General features: G+C 37.4%; 1 protein-coding gene across 1 annotated transcript in view; it reads left to right on the plus strand.

Annotated features, from left to right (window-relative positions):
- The window catches only part of rspo2 (R-spondin 2), a 155436-nt gene extending 135803 nt beyond the window's left edge, over positions 1–19633 (plus strand). Inside the window, exon 5 of the mRNA XM_030158927.1 lies at positions 18464–19633. Within this exon, the coding sequence (XP_030014787.1) occupies positions 18464–18579 (116 nt within the window). The 3' untranslated portion in view covers positions 18580–19633. The remainder of the gene's footprint in view (positions 1–18463) is intronic.
- The last annotated feature ends 1958 nt before the right edge of the window (positions 19634–21591 follow it).

Raw genomic sequence — 21591 nt, forward strand, 5'->3', positions numbered from 1 at the left:
TGACCCATTTGGACGTTCAGAGGCTCCGTAGTTACCGTGGAAACACCATTTTTAAACAGTTTTAAAGTGTTTTTTTTTTTTTTTTTACCCATTAAGACCCAAACATCCACCATCAACCAAAACCATAACCATTATTGGGTTAAAAGTGTTAAAATCAGACACTTTTATAATTTTTTCATGTTAAAAATAATCATTTGTATTATATTTTGGTCCGTAAAAGAATGATTCCATGTTTGATTTTTTTTTTTTTTTTTTTTTTTTTTTTAAACAATTTTAAAGTGTTTTTTTTTAACCCATAAAGACCCAGACATCCACCGTCGACCAAAACCATCTACTGATCTAGACTGTTTAATACCTGTTGATCCTCTAATCCTATCAATACATGTGAATAATTGGTGTAAAATGCAGTTCTTCATCTTTTCATGGTCATATGACCCATTTGGACGTTCAGAGGCTCCGTAGTTACTGTGGAAACACCGTCATCTTCTACAACATTGATTCACCAGTAAAACCCATTGAGGTGGATCAATGACAGTGGAGAAACTGAACAAAAATGAATAGAAAACTTAGAAAATAATAAATAACATGGAAAAAATAGCAAAAAATATCGTAGAAAGAATAAAATAAGCAACAAAATGAACAAAAACAGCCAACGTAATGAGTAAAATGAACCCAAATGAATGAAAAACCTAGAAAATAATAAATAATGTGGAAAAAATGAGCAGTAAGTAGAGTAAAAAAAAAAAAAGAATAAAATAAGCAGCAAAATGAACAAAAACAGCCAATGTAAAAAGTAAAGTGAACAAAAATGGATACAAAACCTAGAAACAATTTTAAAAAAGTGAAAAAATGAGCAAAAAAATACAGTAAATACAGTAAAAAAGAATAAAATAAGTAACAAAATGAACAAAAACAGCCAACGTAATGAGTAAAATGAACAAAAGTGAATAATAAATGAACAAAATAATATGTAACATAAAGAAAATAAGCCACAAACTGAAATAAATTGAAGAAGAAAAAAAAAATCTAATCATCAATGACAGTGGATGGAAACACTTGTTTTTGTGTTCAGTTATTGATATCTTTGCTAAAAAAAACAGTCACTTTTTCCTCAGTTTTCTCTGTTTCTGAGCTTTGGAGTGCCTCAGGGCTCTATTCTGGATCCCATTTCAGCTTCAGTTTTCTCTGTTTCTGATTTAATAACCCTCAACTTTAATCTGAGCTTTAATGAACATCGACATGATCAGTGAATTAAATATAAGGAAATACATGATTTCACCTAAAAACATGAACAGACAGAGGATAATATTATAATAAATGGAAATGAATGACTGAAAAAAGTTAAATCTAGAGAAACATTCATTTGGGACCTGACGCAGACGTAGCGCTGGGTGTTTGTGGGTTAAGGAACAGTGGGTTTATTGTGGAACCCAGTGGAACCCAGACTGATGGAGAGGACCGTTAATGTGCACTGTCATCATCTGCTCTATCTGGAGCCTTTTCTTCTGCTTCTTACCGGTGAAATCCACCTTCTGCCGAGGGGGAAAACCCGGCTGTCTGCACCGACCATCGGCTGTATTAATCACCGTGTCAGTCATGCATGTTTTGTCGGGACTTGGCCGCTTAGAGACGCTAATCTCCGACTCGGGTTTTCACTTTAACTTACTGTCAGTGAAGCTGAGCATCAAAGTGGAGGAGCGCTGAGCTAACCTGCTTTTTTAATCTCCGCGCAGATCGTAGATGAGAAAATAATGACCGATCTAATCCCAACATTAGCTGTTTAAATCGGAATGTGCATGTTTTAAATCATTCTCACCTATAGCGGGCGCCGTGATAGTAAGCAGAACACAAGGGAGGGGGGGACAGAATAAAAGAGAGAGTGAAGGAGTGTAATCCGGGGTAACCTTGTTAGGTCGGAGTTGACGCTGTGCAGAGAGCCTCATGTCAGAGCGTTGGCAGGATGAGCTTCTGCTAAATGATTGTCTTCAACGTCAAAAGGCTGATTTCGTTTTTCCAACATCTGACGTCTGTGTTTCTGCTGCTTCTCTTTCCCACTAGTTTTTCCTCCAAAAAAATACTGTCACTTTTTCAGTCTGTCCCAATGTTATAATAGTTTTAGATTTTTCATTATAGTTTAGTTTTATTTAGTTTTGACTTTCTTTTTTTCTCTAATTCAGTTAGTTTTAATGCGTTTTTAGAGCAGGTTTGCTAGTTTTTATTAGTTTTCGTTTTTTTCTGAATGCTTCGTTTTAGTTTAGTTTTAGTATTAATTTTAGTTTTGTCGTATCTTTTCTCTTCTTCTCCGTCGTATTCAAATAAATCCCAGAAAGGGCTCTTTTGCTTTCTCCCCACTTTAGTCTCCATGTTTCCAGGTAGACTGGGGACCAGAAGATGACTGGAAACCACAAGTGACGGACCGTTAAGTGTCGTAGGTGCCGCTAGCTAAAATTGCTAGAGCGAAATAAACCGATTTCGTGTCAGTCCGACATTGACAAAAACGAAGGGAATTTTATCCATAATTTTTATCCATTTTAGTTAGTTTTGTAAGCACACAATATAGTTATCGATTTTTTCATTTAATTATAGTTTTTATTTATTTCAGTTAACAAAAAGGTTTTTTCAATTCTAGTTTTCGTTATTTCGTTAGTTTTCATTAATGATAATAACCTTGGTCTGTCCAAATTTAACACTAAAGCCTTATTTTCATCAATATAGTGTTCTCTTCTGCCTCAGGTTTCTAATCATCTCGACTACAGAAAACAGCACAAAGCACCCTTTAAAACCCTTGAATTAACCCTTAAAGACCCAGACATACTTTTATATCAGCTCCCAAATGAATGTTTCTCTGTATTTAACCTTTTTTTTTAACCCTATAATGCCAAACATTTCATATTTGATACATGAGTTTTGAAGCCCTCTTCATGATCAGTGTGGTATTTTTTTGTCTTGAAAAACCTGATGTATACAATTAGATACATGTAATACACAGATAATCCACCAGGGGGAGGAGTTAATTCTCCAGAGGCCTTTCCAGTGACACTACAAGACTGTCACTAATGAGGAAGGAGGAAGAATTTTGACCATTTTGAAACAGAATTACCAACTTGTTAGACATGTTTGTGTTATATTATGTTTTTGTTTATTCAGAAATAATATTTGAGCATTGAGACCTGATGTATCAAATATGATACAAAATTGAAACTCATATATGGAAATTGATATTTGAAAACATTTTTTGGTTGTTCAGAAGGACCTATAAAGGCTCCAGTGTCAAATAATTTTCTGTCAGTGATTTAATGCTTCGGGCTTTACAGGGTTGAGTGATTTATCACCATTTTTTACAATATTATTTTCTGTATTTTGCATTTTTCAGTAAAAATCTGGTATTTTCCTATATCTAATTCACTGATCGTGTAGATGTTTTTCTTCCTGTATATTTTCAGAGCTGTCTTACTTTGTAAGAGTTTTAAGTTTTACGTTTTTATTGTGAAAAGCAAACCGGATGTTGCGCGAGGCACTTCCTGTTTAACGTCCTGTCCAAATAACAACGCTAAAATGACTGCAGCTGTGTGTCCTGAGCGAAGCACAGCCTGCACGTGTGTATAAATGTTCTGTGTGGTATGTGTAGACTTAGTGAAGTTTGTTCGGTTTGAGAATTTGTCATGAAAGACGCTAAAATATACCTTTATTTCCGGTTAGCATTTAAGCTAGCGATTAGCGCGTTAGCCCGCGAGCATTAGCATGCTAGCTCCAACTACTGTTAGTTATATGGCATCTTAGAGGAGCATGGTAGTGTTATTTATATTTGGCAAACGTGTAAACTTTTTCTATGTGTTTGTTTCAGTTTTTCATCTCTTTTGAGTCATCTTGAGTCATCATCAATAGGTGAGGAGCAGTTATCTATCTGTCTAGCTAGTAGGAAGGGCAGAATACTCAGAGTAAAATTGAGGGATATTATATCAGAAATAGTGAAAAATGAAGAAAGGCTCAGCAAAATGGGATCCAGAATAGAGCCAAAGCCTTCAAATTCACCTATTATTATATCAGAACAATAGAAACTAAAGAAATACGTAACTTTTTCTGCAAAAATACCAATAACTGAAGGTAAAACCAAGTGTGTTCATCCACTGTCACTGATCCAACTCCATGGGTTTTACTGGTGATTCAATGTTATAGAAGATGACAGATGAAATCTTGCAGTGTAATGGAACCTAGGGGCAGCATATAGAAAGAAAACAGAATCTAGAATAGAGCCCTGAGGCACCCCAAAGCCTTCAAATTCAACTGTTATTATGCCAGAACAGTCAAAACTGAAGAAAAGGTGACTTTTTCTGTAAAATATATTATTTTTTGAACATAAACCTAGTGTGTCCATCCACTGAATCAGTGCTGTAGAAGATGACGGTGTTTCCACGGTAACTACGGAGCTGTAAATTATGTATTTTCCTATGTTTACTTTGCTGTATTTAATTTAGATGTTCATGAAAACCCGGAGTTAATTCAGAGGTTATTATATCAAACAGAAAACGCTGAAGAAAAAGGGAGTTTTTCAGCAAAGATATCAATAATTGAATATAAAAAGAAATGTGTCCATCCACTGTATTGATCCAACTCCATGGGTTTTACTGGTGAATCAATGTTGTAGAAGATGACGGTGTTTCCATGGTAACTACGGAGCCTCTGAACGTCCAAATGGGTCACATCTGATGACCGTGAAAATATGAATAACTGTATTTTACACCAATTATTTCCATGTATTGATAGGATTACTGGATCAACAGGTATTAAACAGTTTAGATCACTAGATGTTTTTGGTTTTCAGTTTTTCGGGATGTTATGAAATGATGAATTCATCCTTATTTTTCAAATGTTTTGCTCATTTTATTCTCATTTTGCTAGTTTTTTGTAGATTTTATGGCAGCTCCTACATGGATTTTTCTCTCCTTTCCACCTTTCTTAAGTGATTTATCACCATTTATTATGACATTATCCTATGTATTTTTGCACTGTTCAGTGTAAATAATGTATTTTCCCCTATATCTAATTAATTGACCATTGACCATGTCGATGTTCATGAAAACTGAAGTAGACTCAAAGCTTGTTATGTAAAAAAAGGAGAAAACTGAAGAAAAGGTGATTTTTTTTTTTTTTCAGCAAAATCTGACATTAACTGAACATTAACCCAGTGTGTCCATCCACTGTCATTGAATCAATGTTGTAGAAGATGACGGTGTTTCCATGGTAACTACGGAGCCTCTGAACATCCAAATGGGTCATATCTAATAACCATGAAAAGATGAATAACTGTATTTTACACCAATTACTGACATGTATTGATAGACTTAGTGGATCAGCAGGTATTAAATATTTTAGATCAGGGAATGGTTTTGGTTCCAGTGGCTGTTTGGGTCTTTAAGAGTTAATAAACTGCAGGTCAGTCCAGGTCATAGAACTGCGTCCCACCTATAAATCAGCTCAGTTCAGTAGTGTAGGCCAGTGTCAGTGAATGCAACCTTTTCCCAGACAGAGGAGTTGTGGGTGTTTTCAGAGTCCAGAGCACTGGCTGGCTGCAGATCCTTTCCCCTTCACAACATTATAAATGTATGTGTGAGGAGGCCCTTAATGGCTGCTAATCCAATTTCTGCCACTGAAATCAAATCTCACTGGCGCCAGTACTTCTCTCCTTCCCTCACAAATAATGGCCTCTGTTTGGGCCCGTTTATGAAAAAAAAACAGCCGCCAAAAAATTTTTTGCAGCTTTACCTTTTTGTCCGAATTTCCGTCCGAATCTTCTTTGACATTATTCCCATGTTTGGTGCCCCTCCCTCCCTCTGTGTATCCTGTAAAGGTTATTAATTGAGCGTGTGCGTGGACTGGAGGCCTGGGGGGGGTAACAGGAGAGTATAGAATCCCTTTTACCGTATGTCTTAATGCCTTCTCGAGGTCACGCATCGATTTTTCTCAAACCACAAGCAATGGAGATAAGATTAGGCCTTCGATTGGTGCACTGCCGCCGGAGCCGTTAGTGGATGAAATCACTTGGCCTGCGCCGACAGTTGGTGCTCGGCTCGTCTTTAGCAGGTCACGGCCTTTGTGATTATTATAGGGAAACGGAACAATCACAGCCGCAAGGAAAACCTGCACTTCTGCTCTTGTGTGGAGAAATGTTGAGTACAGTCATGATAAGGATGAGCTTTATTTTGAACACAAGTAGGAATAAAATATAAAGGTGAACAAAATTACAAATTTAAACGGAATGCTCCAGAATATTAAAGGCAATAAGTTAACCAAAAAATAATTGTAAAATAAAAAATCACAACTGGAAATGTAATGATTACCGATATAACAATAAACCACGGTAAAATTCCTGGAAGTTAGTATTACCATTTAAATTCTAATTATCATGATAACCGTGTTTGATTACTGCAGTTTCATCTGTCTGTCTGTCTATCTATCTATCTATCTATGAAAAACGAAACTTAAACAACTCAAACTTGATATGGAAAATGGTCAAACAGTGGCCATAAAGTGCCATCTTTAATGCACATTTGTATGTTTAATGTTTACATGTTAATATTTGAATGTTTCTGCTAACAGAAAGTACATTGTGCTGTTATTTTATTTTATTAATTTATGTTTTTTCAAAATACAACTTGGTTACCTTATTTCAGTATGTGTATAAGTACTTTTTGAACATTTTGAGCACAATTTAAACAATACTGCGATAATAATGATAACCGTGATAATTTTGGTCACAATAACCGTGATATTAAATATTTAACTTTAATTTTACCTTATATATATCCTTTATGTCGTACATGTTTCTTAGCTTTTTGTATATTTTAGTAGCAGTTAATATTTTAGTAGTATTTGTACATTTAATATTTTAACTGTAGTTTTTGTATATTCCCTATATTTTTCAGTATGTTGTGGGATTTTTTTTTTTTTTATATATACGGTCTTTTTTTGCACTTTAAGCGTTTTGTGGCTAAATGGATTTTCATTGTTGCTGTAATAGTGACAATACAGATCTGTTGTGTTTTATTATTAATAAGAATTTATGTCTGAATTAGCATAGAGAGAAGCCCAGCTTATATCCTACACCAATTTTATATGACTAAAGTACAGTCCATTAAAAAAGAATAGATCAGTTATTAAATTTCTGAAAAAGAGAACTGTTGATAACATCCCATTACTGCTGTACTATATTCATGGAAAATATTTTATTTTTTAAACATCTTCTTAAATTTTGTGATGTTTTCAGTTTTTTTCTTTTTTTAATATGTAGTTTCCTTCTATTCCACAAAACCACTTCACAGGTTTTGAGCTGTTGTGAAGGTGTTGTGTCCATCGTTGTTAGCAGTTTTTTCAAATATCTGTCCAAACTAATGCAGCAGTTTTTTATGTGGGGGTGCAGTCCATAACTAACGTAACTAACGCTGGCGTGAAACAAAAATGAAACTTTACATACTTTCAACGTCCAACTCCCAGGTTCTATTCCTCTATTATTCAACGGATCTTACATGAAATTTTCACAACTTCTAACCTGTATCCACTGGACCCCCTTCACTGCTCTGTTGGCACCCCACAAATGCTGGGCACCATGGATTTGTCACCCGCCCCCTTTTATGGTGCCCCAATGCATGGGGATGTTTGTGAATTCTGAGACTCCCGAAAGTTCAGTTCAGGTGAACGTTAGTGTCAGTAATGTAGGATATACAGTAGGTGGAAGAAAACTGTCACAACCAGCTGTTATTAATGCAGCATTTCCACTATGTGGAACCGGCTCTGGTACCGTGCCCTATTCCTGGAGACCGTTTCCATTACAGGATACTACCAACTTTACAGTACCTGGACGTCATAGCGATGCGGCGCGTTACTTCTGTGTCGTCTGCTCAGAGTTGCTGATAAACTCACTCGTTGCGTATTGTCTCGTCAAGCTCATGCTGAATTTTTACGTCTGAACCTCCTCGACAAACCACGGTGTAGTTTTGCGGGCTGTTCTCATGTGGATTAACCTACAGCTATATTTACTATAAACTTCCATATCCGTTTTTTGTAAAACGGTGGGTCACAGAGACGACTCTCTGACCAATCAGTGGTCTGCAGTGTTTCTACGTCACGTTTTAGTATCTGGTCCCCAGTCCTGGAACCTCAGCGGAGGTGATACCAAAAACTAGTACCAGGTACCAGATTCCAGGTCCTTTTTTGTAATGGAAACGCAAAAAGGTCGAGTTGAGCCGATACCATGTAGTGGAAACGCGGCAGTACATTAGTTGGTTGCCCCCCATGGATGAAATTCATTGAGCAGAAGTAGGGATGTAAAAACCAAAGGGCGGGGGGGTTGATACCCCCCCAACAAACTGCACCCTGTTTTTCCAAACAAATGTACCTTTAGTCAGACCGGGCATTAAAATGAACAAGAAATGTAAGAAAACAAGGGGTGGTCTTAAGAATTTTTTCTCCAAATGTTGAGACAGAACCATTCAACTGGGGGGGTTAATTCAGATAGAACATGACGCTGATGCTGGAACTATTTTTAACTCATGTTTGTTACTTGGACGTCACTGATTTCTTGTTTTGTGTTCGTTTGTCAGAGTAAGAACAGAGCTCCATATAAGCCTGATTTCAAAGACTACGCTCTGTTGCATAAACTTATACATATTCTTGAGTTTGGTCCACTTTTCCAAAACAAAGATATTAGCTTTGACACAGATGAAGAGCGCTTTGGCTTTGGCTTCTTTCCCCTGGATATGGATTTGACTGATTATCTTTCAGTGCATCAGTTGGACAAGTCGTCATATTGCCGCCCCGCAAGGAGATATTATTGTGGAGCGCAAACCTAATAATATGATATATCTAATAGCGCTTCAGTCGTAGTTGGATCTCCACCATGCAGTCATCTCCATTATTGCTGTGAGCCTCAAATAGCATCGCAGGGACTAGGGGAGGAAAAGGGAGAAGCAGAACTACAGGGAAGAAAAAGAGAGCGCTGGATGTGGAGTGGCTTGGGGAGGTTATTGAGGAGCGTCCACCACAGTGCGTGCAGGAGTTTAATATTTCTTCGCTCACTGGTTTGGCAGCTGAAAAGATTGGAAATGACACTAAGTATTTCTCAAGCTCACATAGGTGATATAGAAGCTCCCAATTACCGAAGTCCGGCCTCGTTCACATGCACGTCGGCGCAGAATTCCACAAAAGGTCATTTCTGACAGCGATAAACAACCATCCCACCGCAAACTCTGCTCGGGATTCGCAGACGCAAAACATTTTGATTTGCTCTCGGGTTCTTTTGTTTGTTTGTTTGATTAACTTTAATTTCCAACTCAAACACAAATGTCAAACTGGGCAGAAGAAGATGGTATCTACCGGGGGGAAAACTAAACATTGGTGAAATTATGGTTTGCTCTAGTGATAGTAAATACAGCCAGAACGGAAAGAAAAGTATAAAAGAGCGTCATGATTTTCTGATAAAAGCCGTTCTCATTTGGTTGGGGCTCTTACCGTGCCAGCTGCGACGTAAAACAATGACCATAAAGACAAAAAAAAAGATTTGAAAAGCCGCTGCTCCTTCCAAGACAAAATTATCTCTACATGCTCTAAGATTTATGAATTTGTTCTTGGTTTTGAAAGCAATTGAGATGACTTAATCATTTCTTTCCAGGCAAATTAAACTGTTTCCTCTGTGAACCCTGGTAATCAGCTTAAGTGATTACATCGGTCGTAAATATGAGATGATGAAAGCTCAGTGTGTAGTGCCCTGAGGAAAGGCTAAATGGGAGTTGTGGGGTAGATATGATAGAGCGTCTCAGTGGGATCACATGTAGGGGAAGGGGTTGGCGGTACGTGGGGAAGGGTTGCCCTCTAGCTGTCGGCCTTAAGAACACTTATGGTTATGAAATATGGTTGTGAGGGTGAGGTTATTAACTGTGATCCGGTGCGTCTTTATAAAACCAATGAGGGATTCGATCACATTAACCCTTCGAGGAACGAGTGTCTGGACCCTAAACTCTTCCATAAATGGGTTAAAAGTGTTAAAATCAGACACTTTTATCATTTTGTCATGTGAAAAATAATCATTTGGAATCATATTTTGGTCCATAAAAGAATGATTCCATGTTTGATTTTTTTTGTTTTAAACAATTTTAACTCATAAAGACCCAAACATCCACCATCGACCAAAACCATCTACTGATCTAAACTGTTTAATTCCTGTTGATCCACTAATTCTATCAATCCATGTCAATAATTGGTGTAAAATACAGTTCTTCATCTTTTCATGGTTATCACATATGACCCATTTGGACGTTCAGAGCCTCCATAGTTACCATGGATCATGGATCATCTTCTACAACATTCCCTCATTAGTAAAACCCATGGAGTTGGATCAATGACAGTGGAGAAAATGAACACAAAAGAAGAAAAAAAACCTACAAAATAAAAAATAATGTTAAAAAAAAAAAAAAGTGAAAAATTACTAAAATAAAGTCAAAAAAGAATAAAATCAGCAAAACGAGGCAAACTGATTAATAAAATGAACAGAATATGCATAAGAAATTAACAAAATAATTAGTAACATTAACAAAATCAGCCACAAACTGAACAAAATGAACACTGTCATCCTCTACAACATTGATTCACCAGTAAAACCTGTGGAGTTGGATCAGTGACAGTGGATGGACACATTTGTTTTTGTATTCAATTATTGATATCTTTGCTGAAAAACTCACTTCTTCTTCAGTTTTTTCTGTTTTGATATAATAACCTTTGAATTAACTCTGAGTTTGAATGAACATCTAACTCAAATGTAGGAAAGTAAGCTTAGGAAAATACATGATTTACAGAAAAAAATGCAAAATATAAAGGAAAATATAATAAATGGTGATAAATAGAGAAGTTGTGAACTACTTTAAAAGTAGCACTGGTTGTTTATGGGTTAAAATGGGTAAAACAAAGTGTGTGTGTGTGTGTGTGTGTGTGTGTGTGTGTGTGTGTATATATATATACACACACAGCATATAATATATAGTGTATAAGAGCAATAGAACAGTGTCAATGTCAATTTATGGGTGAGTGCTTTGGTTTTACTGTTGAATGAATCAAAGGTTCAGATGAAATTTTTCAATGTAAAGTTGACTTTTTTTGTCTGTTTTTACCAGATGTACAGCTCCAGAAAACTGGAATTACAAAACCTCTAAGGCCCACGACAAGGAAGACAGTACAACATAGAATATACCTGTAAACATACAATATGACTGTAAACAACAGGAGTTGGCGAGAAATTCCATTGGAAATGAATGGGGGTCATTTTGACCTGCCTGTGGAAACTTGGGGTAGTAAAACAAAAAGTACAGTTACATAAAATCTGTGAAAAGTGGATAAAAATTTAACTATCATGATGCCAATAACATGTTTTTGAGGAACACCGGGAATATGATATAATAACTTTTCCGTATAAAGATATTTGTCATAAAACAACCTCACCAGGTCGTTTTGACCCACTTGTGGATCTAAGGGTTAATCATTGTGAGGCTGTTTCAGGTTGTTTCTGCCTTTACAGACGTAGTAGTGGAACTTTGGTCTGTATGTACCATGTAATATGACTTGTACATCTGTCATCAGCTTAGAGAAAAAAGAAAAACAAGGAACAAGAAAAAGGTCTGGAAACAAGTCCCTGTTTTCCCTGGTGTGCACAGTTTATTAGTAAAGGAAGGAAGAAAAGTTTGGAAAAAGGTAAAAAGGCTCATGAATGGAGGAAGTTTATCATCAAGTTTAAAGATGACATAAAATGTAAGACGATTAATCAGAGCTGTAATGAAATCTATCTGCACTTTACGCTCAACCTCCTGAGTTTTTCCTGCTGTTAAACCCTTTGGATTACAGATCTCTTGCCCAGTCCAGGACCCGCCAGGAAAACCACTTGTTATTGAACTAAACTCTCACGTATTTATTTGTGTTTCAGCAGTTGCTGTAAATACAGACCTTCTGAGTTGAACTAGTGTCCAAGGAGGGTTTGAGTGGCTGCACCAGGAGGTTAACGCTGCTGCACTGTGGGCTTTACTGCCGTCAAATCTAATTCATCTAGACTTGATTGCACTGAAAGCCGTGTTTTTCAGGCACCTAGCAACACTGTTTTCAATTAAAACGACCCCTTTAACCCTTTAACCCCTGACGTGTCTGTGGTGAGCGTTCTGAATGTATGATTTATTTTAAATATTTATAAAAATTCAACCGTTTGCTCAATAAGAAAAGTTTCAAATCGTGCTGATAGAATAGACCTTGTTCTTTCCATCGACATCTGAGCATGCTCAGTTCACCTCCCACCATCTGTGGAATGGGGGGTTAAAACACAGAGCAGTGAGTGAGACTGACTCACTATAAAAATAGACAGTTTGGGCTTTTTTTGTTGTTTTTACACCATTTTCCTTCTTGTTTTTTGGTTTTTCCTGTTATTTGCAGTGTGGTGGTGGCTTTCCTTTATTTGTTTATTGATTTATTTGACTGTTTTTTCACCATGTAACTGCTTTTTTCAAGTTCGACCAGGTGCTCAAGATGCAAAATAAACAAAATAATCCTACTTGAGTGCCTAAAAAAACACAGATTTCAAGAAAACATCAACTCAAACATAAAAACTTAAAATTACCATAATGTATCTATAAAAAGAGTTCATCGTTTCATCCAAAATCCAGAATCAGTTTGAATGAATTAAAATTGTATGAGCAGTTGAGCGTTTAGTGATAAAAGGGGGGAAAGTTCTTAATACTCATGATTTAGCATTTTTAATAAAGCTTTTATTTTGAAAAACCCTTCTCTCTCTCTCTCTCTCTCTCTCTCTCTCTCTCTCTCTGTACATGTACATTGGGGAAAAGTTCTTGACATTCATTATTTAGTATTTTTAATAAGGCTTTTATTTTGAAAAGCTGGCTGGCTCGGTCCCTAAAAACAAAGTGGCATCAGCTTAACAAGTGAACAAAGTCTTTTCATAATGTGTTGAAGTTAAAGGGCGTGAGATTTCGATGGAGTAGATGTGAAAGTTCTTTTGAAAGTGCGCTTTAACAAGCAGCCGTGTGCGAGGAACTTTACTGCCATGGCTCCGATTGGCGAAATGACTGAAAATAACAAGATTAGATTAATTGCAGGAAATAGCTCTGAAACGGTTTGATGTTTGCATGAGTCTGTATTATTCATTGAGAGACCCTATTAACAGAGTAATATCTTGCTTTCTCATGCGTGTCGGCTTAAACGAGTGAATATTTTCAGATCGACCTCACGGTGCCCAGAACCACTTCGCCTATGGGTGTTTTTTGAGGGGTGTTCTAAAGGACAAGCATAGCACCAGCACATATGAGAAAGTAATTAACCCCGTAAAAACAAACCCATTAAAAACTAGGCACAAAATTCAAATTTTTAAGAATGTAGATGTTTATTACAGTATTTAACAAAACCCAAACAAAACATTTTTACATATTATTTAGTTTATGATAAAGCACCTTATATACATGCAGTATCACATTTGATACACACATTTTTAACACAGTTTAACTGTACTGTGAAGAATCAGTTATCAAACAAAAGCAAGTTATACTTCCTCTCACTCCTTTTTGAATATGTATTATATGTCTTATAATAATAATACATCGGTTTTATATAGTGCTTTTCTAAGTACTCAAATACGCTTTACAATAAGCAGCCATGTTCAAGCTATGTTTAAGTGTTTTGTTTATTTATTTTCTTCTGTTTTGACATTCATATTTGAAATAAATACATCAAACATCAATCAATCAAATAACCATGTATTTTTTCAGTATATGAAGTAAAAAGAATAATGATACAAATGTTCATCTTAATGTAACATTTTGAAAATTACTAAAGACTTTGCTGCAAAAAGTGTGTAGATATATGTATATTAATAATCACAGAATGAGTACTAGTAAAGACAAGTGGCAAAGTAGTAAATAAATAAATAATAAGAATATAACAGTTGAATTTGAAGGCTTTGGGGTGCCTCAGGGTTCTATTCTGCGTCCTGTTTTCTTTGTATATGCTGCCCGTGGGTTCCATTTATACAAATCACAACATCTAATTTTATTATTTTACGGATGATGTGCTAATCTACTTGTCCCTTAAAGTCGATAATAAAGCCTCTGTACAGGTTCTATTGGACTACCTGCAGGATGTCATCATCTGTCATCTTCTACAACATTGATTCACCAGTAAAACTCATGGAGTTGGATCGATGACAGTGGATGGACACACTGGGTTTATGTTCAGTTATTGATTGGTTTGATTGAAAAAGTATTTTTTTCTTCAGTTTTCTCTGTTCTGATATAATAACAGTTGAATGTAAAGGTTTTGGAGTGCCTCGGGGCTCTATTTTGGATCCTATTGTGCTGAAAAAGTCAGTTTTCTATATGATTTATAGGTAGTTGAGCTTGAAATAGTCATACTCTGAATAAATCTCACGTAGAAAAGTGGTTTAGTGGCTTTAGTGGTGAAAAATGCAAAATACAGAGGATAATATTACAACAAATGGTGATAAACCATTAAGCATAAGAAAGGTTAAATAGAGAGAAAAATTCATTTGGGAACCACCAGAAAAGTAGCTCTGAGTCTTCATGGGTTAAAGGAAAGTATCAATCTTGTTGATAAGGTAGAGGTCTCAAATATGATTCAAATGGTTTTAAAGGGTTAAAGATAACATCGCATTTCACACACTGTTACCTATTGTCGTGAGAGAAAACGTTAGAACAAGTGCAGTAATAGCGGGCGTAATCAGACGCTGCAGATTTGTTTTCGTGCAGTGTTTCCCCCTCAGCGAACCATAGCAGGGCTTGTTTCTTTGTGTTCTCCATCAGAATCCAGATCTCATCATCCAAAGCCTTACTCCACTTTTCCCTCCATTAGATTTTCTTTTCCCTTAAATTCCCTCACACTCGCTGCCCCTCACACACACACACACACGCACACACACACACCTCGTTATCTTATTTGTGGCCTTGGCAGTCAGATTGCTGCCTTGCGGTTCGGTAGCCAGAGTTTTCTCTGTCACACAGAGCCGGGGGTGCACAACCTCCACCACACAGGCTTCCATGAGAGCAGGAAGTCAGTTCCCAGCATGCCTTGCCCATCCCAGTGAAACCTGGGATGTATTAACCTTGGGCTGGGGGATGTTTCCAACTTGGAAACACAGTTATGCAACTCCCCGTACTCATCTCCCCTCTGCGTTGGTCTGACAGTGAGGAGTGTTGGTGTGAACGACGTTTGTTTGAAGCTGAGGTTTGGTTCGGAGCGTTGGTACGAACCCAGACCTGATACGTGATGTGACCTCAGACGACGCTCACATTTGGGTCCAGACGCTTTTTTCTTTGGCAAAAGTCGAATAACGGCTCAAACGTCGAAATAAGAATCTTTTCTCGATCCATACGAGTCGTTCACGCTCATGACTGTCTTTTTTTTTTTTGTGCCATTTTAGCATTCGATATTTTCTAAACTCCTCTTTACTTAAAATTAGGGCTGTCAAAATTAACGCATTAACACAGATTAATCCATCATCATGATTAATCTGATTAAAAATGTAACGCAATTAACCCATCTGCAGCACAAAATGACTCTGGCAATGCAACTGAATGCGACCCTGAAGTGACCCACATGCACAAAAGAGGTACATGACCACACAGTGACGCTCTGTGTTTACGGAAGTAACACTCCTGGGATGCAGAATTGGGATGTTTGTCTCATTTCAATGACATAAAGGTCGGATAAATGCAACCTGGCCATTCAGACTGAAGTTGCATTGTAGAATATCAGATACGTATTGTATTTAGGACCACATATGAAAGACTAGGTTCAGACTGTAGCCAAATGTGGCCCAAATCTGATTTTTTCGCCCATGTGTGACCTGTATCGGACATAAACGACAGCCGATCGCACAGAACACACCAAACAGACTCATGTTACCAACCTCGCCAGACTGCCTGATGTTATCCAACTGCCAAAAATCGGTTTGGTGTGTCTTCACCTTTAACGACAGTTTGAACAGCACTAATCTGACACATACCACTTTCATATGTGGTCCTAAATCTGATACGTATCTGATATTTTACAATGTGACTTCAGTCTGAACAGCCAGGTCACATTTATCTGACCCTTACGTCATTGAAATTACGTCAAGAAGTCTAGTCTGTTATGATTGGAGTCCTTAAAGGGTTCATGAGAAACGTGTGGTCCTAAATCCGATACGTAGCTGATATTTTCCAATGCAACTTCAGTCTGAACGGCCAGATCGCATTTATCCAACTTTTACGTCACTGAAATGCGACAAATGTTACAATTCTGCGTCCCAGGAGGAGGAACGGAGGGAAAAACATACTTACTTCCGTAAACACAGTGTGTGTCTGCGTGGTCACGTATTCCATCAGGACCTCTTTAGTGCATGTGGGTCACTTCAGGGTCACATTCAGTTCAGACTCAAAACTGATAGAAGTCGCATTTAATGTGGAATATGAACAAGCACACAAAAAAATCGGATCTCACTGAAAAAAATCTGAATTGTGCATTAAGACCTGCTGTCTGAATTTAGTCAAAGTGGTCTTTTCTGATTTGGAAAAATCAGATTAGAGCTGTTCAAACTGTCTTTAGCAGATTGGATACAGGACACATATGGGCAAAAACATCGGATTTGGGCCAAATTTACCTGCAGTCTGAAAGTAGCCTTAGAGACAGAACCTGACAACCTGACAAATGCATTGGGGCTTGATTCCCATGGAACATGACACTGACATACAGAGACACTGGAACTGTTTTTATCGTATTATTTCACGTGCACATAAACTAAACTACTTTTTTCGTCTGATGAACTACCTATTCCATCTCCTTTTCCCTAACTTCTGCACAGTTCTGTGGTCCAGTCCAAGTTCAGGTCCCAAATCCTGTGCATCTCGGCCCAAAATAAGCAAACTGAGTTTACATAATCCATTCCACAGCAGCCGACTGCACTTTTACAGACTTCACTTTTACTGTAAAGTCACTGCTGTTCATCTTCTACCATTGATTGGACTCATCAGTGTGTTGGATCTGGGCCCTTTAGAGCTGGGGGGTCAAACATGTGGCACGCAGGCCAAAACTGTCCCACTAAAGGTTACAGTCTGGCCAGTGGTGTAGTCATTCCTGAAGAAGTGGGTATACTCTGAATTTTTGCCCTTTTTCTTTTTTTTTTTAAGTAGTCCAGAAAAGCGCTGATTTAGAAACAGTGACATGTCAGACTACTCTATTTAGTTTACCCAAAAATTCATTAGTAGTATTTGTTTACTTTTATAAAATGAGCATGACTTGATCAGGAACAGTTTGTAGGTTTTACTGGACACACAAACAGCTGCAGGAATGGAAATGGATTCAACATGAGGCAAACACAGGATAACATTAGCTTTTCTTAACGTTAGCCTTTCATAACGTTAGCCTACTCGCATAATTGAACTATTGGTGACAAAATCTCTTCTCCTCTAAATGTGCAGTCACATGTCCAGTCGTTTAAAACAGTGACTCATTCTGAAACCACCTTAAAACTTACCTCAGAATTATGTATTCCACCAAAGTAGGTTCTCTCGATATGTGTCACTCATTTGAAAGACGTTTATTCTGCCTTTCTCGTTCACATTTCCAATAATCGCGCATCTTTCAACGAGACATGCAGCGACCTGTCAATCAACTGGGGTGTCACCTGAGGAGTCCAGTCAGATTCCAGAGGTGGTCAGTGCTAAGCAGAGCCCCGGCTCTGGCACTAAGTTAGCAATATTTTCCTCGGCATGACCTGCCCTACTCTGCCTCTGATTGGCTCATCTGTCCTCATACCTAAAGTTAACCAATCTAATCAGTGAAGGCAGTGAGTACTAACCAATTAGAGGCGGAGTAGGGCAGGTCATGGCTTCATCATCCGAGGGGAAAAATTGGGTAATTTGGCGGCAGATACGACTGAAAGGAGCACATTAGGGGGGATTTAGAAGTGGGTATACGCAATGATGACTGAAAAATAAGTAGGTATACTCCGTATACCGCCGTGTACCCTGGATTACACCACTGAATCCGACCCACGGGATAAATTTGTAAAGTGCAAAAATTATAATGAAGATATTAACAGTGAAGGGCGTAGAACTCATATTAGTTCAGGTTCCACAGACAGACCAGTAGAACCTGAAATAAAATAACACTGAGGTCCATAGCGCTACTGACTTACTGCACTGTCACCACACATGCCCCCCCTCTCCGCTCAACAATGTGAAGGGGGGGAGATTTTTTTTTTTTTTTGGGGGGGGGGGGGTGACAAGGAGGTTAATGATGAGGTGAGGGGGGCGTTACCTACAGAGCGATATAAAGTCCACCAAGAATCACTGCTTTAGAGTCTGGAGGATGTTTTCCGCTAACAGCTGAGCCTTGTGCTAATGGCTTGTGTTTGTGTCTTTACCTCCAGGTGGATCAGGGAAGCACCGATCCAAAGAACCAAAGAAGAAGAACAAGCAGAGACTGCGGTTTCGGGCCCAGAACCAGCACAGTGACCACTTGGCCTCTGCTCGCTCCAGTCAGTGAGGACTCCAACCACGGACTACCCAACAAAAAGAACCAACGCAAAGCTGCTAGCCACTGCTGCACCCATATTCTGACCGACGACCACCACCGACCCCACCTCCCAGCCCCGACAGACCCCGCCCCCTTCACATGTGCCCCCCCACTGCCCACTAGGACGCTCATGACTCACAGATCATCACTATATATGTTTAACCTAGGATATCAATATCAACACACTAAGTACACAACGCTTCATGCCTTTGCCTCCCGCTGCCCCCCCGACCCAACCCCCCCCCCTTCTTGTTGCCACAGCAACCAGCGCCCTGACCTCCACCCAGGCCCCACCCGCCTTGGCCTTTACAGTTGAAGTTACCGAACTCATTTCCTGTCATTAACAATGTCATTAACCGTCCAGGGTGATGGAAGGCGGAGCCCAGAGGGGAGGTGGGCGGGGCCTGACTGGTGGGAGAAATTAAAGGAAGTTGTCTAAAGAGAGTTGACTAAACTGTGCGGGGGTGGGGGAGGAAACCAGGGAGTATGAAAAAAAAAAAAAAAAGATGGAGGATGAGAGGGCGACAGAGTTTTGGCGGATGCAAAACGATGCGGATGGACATGAAAAAAAGGCATCTGGACCCGAAAGAGACAGTTTTTGTTCCTATATTTATGTCGAAGCTACCCTCACCTTCCCTGTACACGGAGGCGGAGTATTCCCATGTGTGGCCTTTATGTTATGTACATTTTTGAGAGTAATATTAAAGAAATTACCATGCATAGATGCAAAGTATTTTATTCTCAGCACAAACTGTTTACGTTCAGACCGCTTTATGCTCTACGGCAGCGCATTAGGGCCACGTAAGACAATAAAAACACTGTCACTATGAGAATTAAGTCGTAAAATATTCAGATAAAACACGGAATTTTATGAGAATAAAGTCGAATACAAAAAGAGTTAAAATTTTCCGAGAACAAAGTCTTAATATTATGAGAATAAAGTCGTAGTTTAAAAAAAACAACTCATAATTTAATGAAAATAATGTCGTACTGTTATGAGATTTAAGTCGTAATATGAGAATAAAGTCGTCGTTTTTTTTAAATCATAAGTAATGAAAAAAATGTACTTTTATGAGATTAAAGTCATAATATTATGAGAATAAAGTCATAATTTTTTTATCATAATTTAATGAAAATAATGTTGTACTTTATGAGATTGAAGTCATAATATTATGAGAATAAAGTCTTATTTTTTTAATCATAATTAAATGTAAATATTGTTCTACTTTTATGAGATTAAAGTCGTAATATTTCAAGAGTAAAGTTGTATTTTTTTTTTTTAATCAGAATTTAATGAAAATAATGTCATACTTTTATGAGATTAAAGTCGTAATATGAGAATAAAGTCATCTTTTTTTTAAACTCATAATTTAATGAAAATAATGTCGTACTTTTATGAGATTAAAGTCAAAATATTTTGAAAATAAATTTGCAATAGTGCAATAAAATGTCATAATTTATAAATTGTCAGCCTTAATCCTCGTTGATGACAGAGTTTCCAGTTACAGCAAATGCAACAAACGAAGCAACAACTTTCACTTCTGTTGGAGCGGACTACTAACGCTAGCGTGTTGATGGTGGGCGGGGCTAATAGGCTCAGTATTTGGCCTTTGAGTGTAAAGCCCAAATGTAAGTAGAACCTCACGAAATGTTCCAAGTGATGATATTTTTCCAGCCTGTTTTTAAATTACAACATTATTCTCGTAATGTTATGGCATTATTCTCACAATTTTGATGACTTCATTCTCGTAAAATTATTACTATTTTTGTATCCAACTTTATTCTCATAAAATTACGGGTTTTATCTCGATATTTTTAAGTCCTTATTCTCATAGTGACCGTGTTTTTATTTTCTTATGTGGTCCTAATACGCCGTCGTAATGCTCTAACTGTATAGTGTGGATAAAAAAAAAAAAAAGAATTTAGTTGTTCGACTAGCATGGCAACAGACTCATGTGTACATAGTTGATCTTATAATGAAAAGCTTATTACTGTATTTTCAGTATTGACTCGTTCACCGTTCTAAATGTTTTAGAGATAAAAAGGTTGTAATACCAAGCTACAGATTAAAATGATTAAAAAACAAATAATAAACATAGCCGCCACATAGCTATTCCATTTATATGGTATATATTTGATTTATTTATTAATTCTATTTTGTACTTTTTTTTTGTTCAGTGAGCTGTTACTCTTATATGCTGAAATATTCTTTGAGTTCCTTATAACATATCTGTGCATATCTTTAACGCGTCACGCAGAGTGTTGTATTACATTCATTTGACCTCATCTACTGATTTCAATGTTTTGAAGAATTTAAGGAAAAGACAAACTTAAGTATGCTTTGACATATTCTAGGTTTAATAATTAGGATCCAGCAAATGTATGGTCATAGGACTGCATATGTGTACATTGTGTTTTATTAAATTACATTTCATGTGACTGTACCATGAAGCCTTTCATTATTGTCTAATATATGTGGCTAAAATATGAAATGACCGTTTCCGTGTCTCAATTCGGCGTAAGATTATGTGATTTCTGAGGCTACGTTCAGATAGCAGGTCGGATTCTGGGGTGAAATCTGATTTTTATGTGTCTTCATTAACACATAAAGACCCAGCGTGACTTTTATGTCAGTTCCCAAATGAAATTTTCTCTTTATTTAACCTTTGTCACCATTTAATATTATCGTCTGTATTTTGCATTTTATCTGCATCAAGGTTCTAATAGTTTTGGATTTTTCATTATAGTTTAGTTTTATTTAGTTTTGACTTTTTTTTCTCTAATTCAGTTAGTTTTAATTAGTTTTTAGAGCAGGTTTGCAAGTTTTTATTAGTTTTCTTTTTTAGCTTACCGGCCAACAGACTGTAAGATATTGTCGTCATGCGGCATCTGTCGTCGTCTGTCGTCCATTACAAAAATTTCAATCGTCTTCTTCTCCGAAACAATAATTCTGATTGACTTCAAACTTGGTATACAGCTTCT

Source organism: Sphaeramia orbicularis, chromosome 16, assembly GCF_902148855.1.
Source record: "Sphaeramia orbicularis chromosome 16, fSphaOr1.1, whole genome shotgun sequence".
Lineage (NCBI taxonomy): Eukaryota > Metazoa > Chordata > Actinopteri > Kurtiformes > Apogonidae > Sphaeramia > Sphaeramia orbicularis.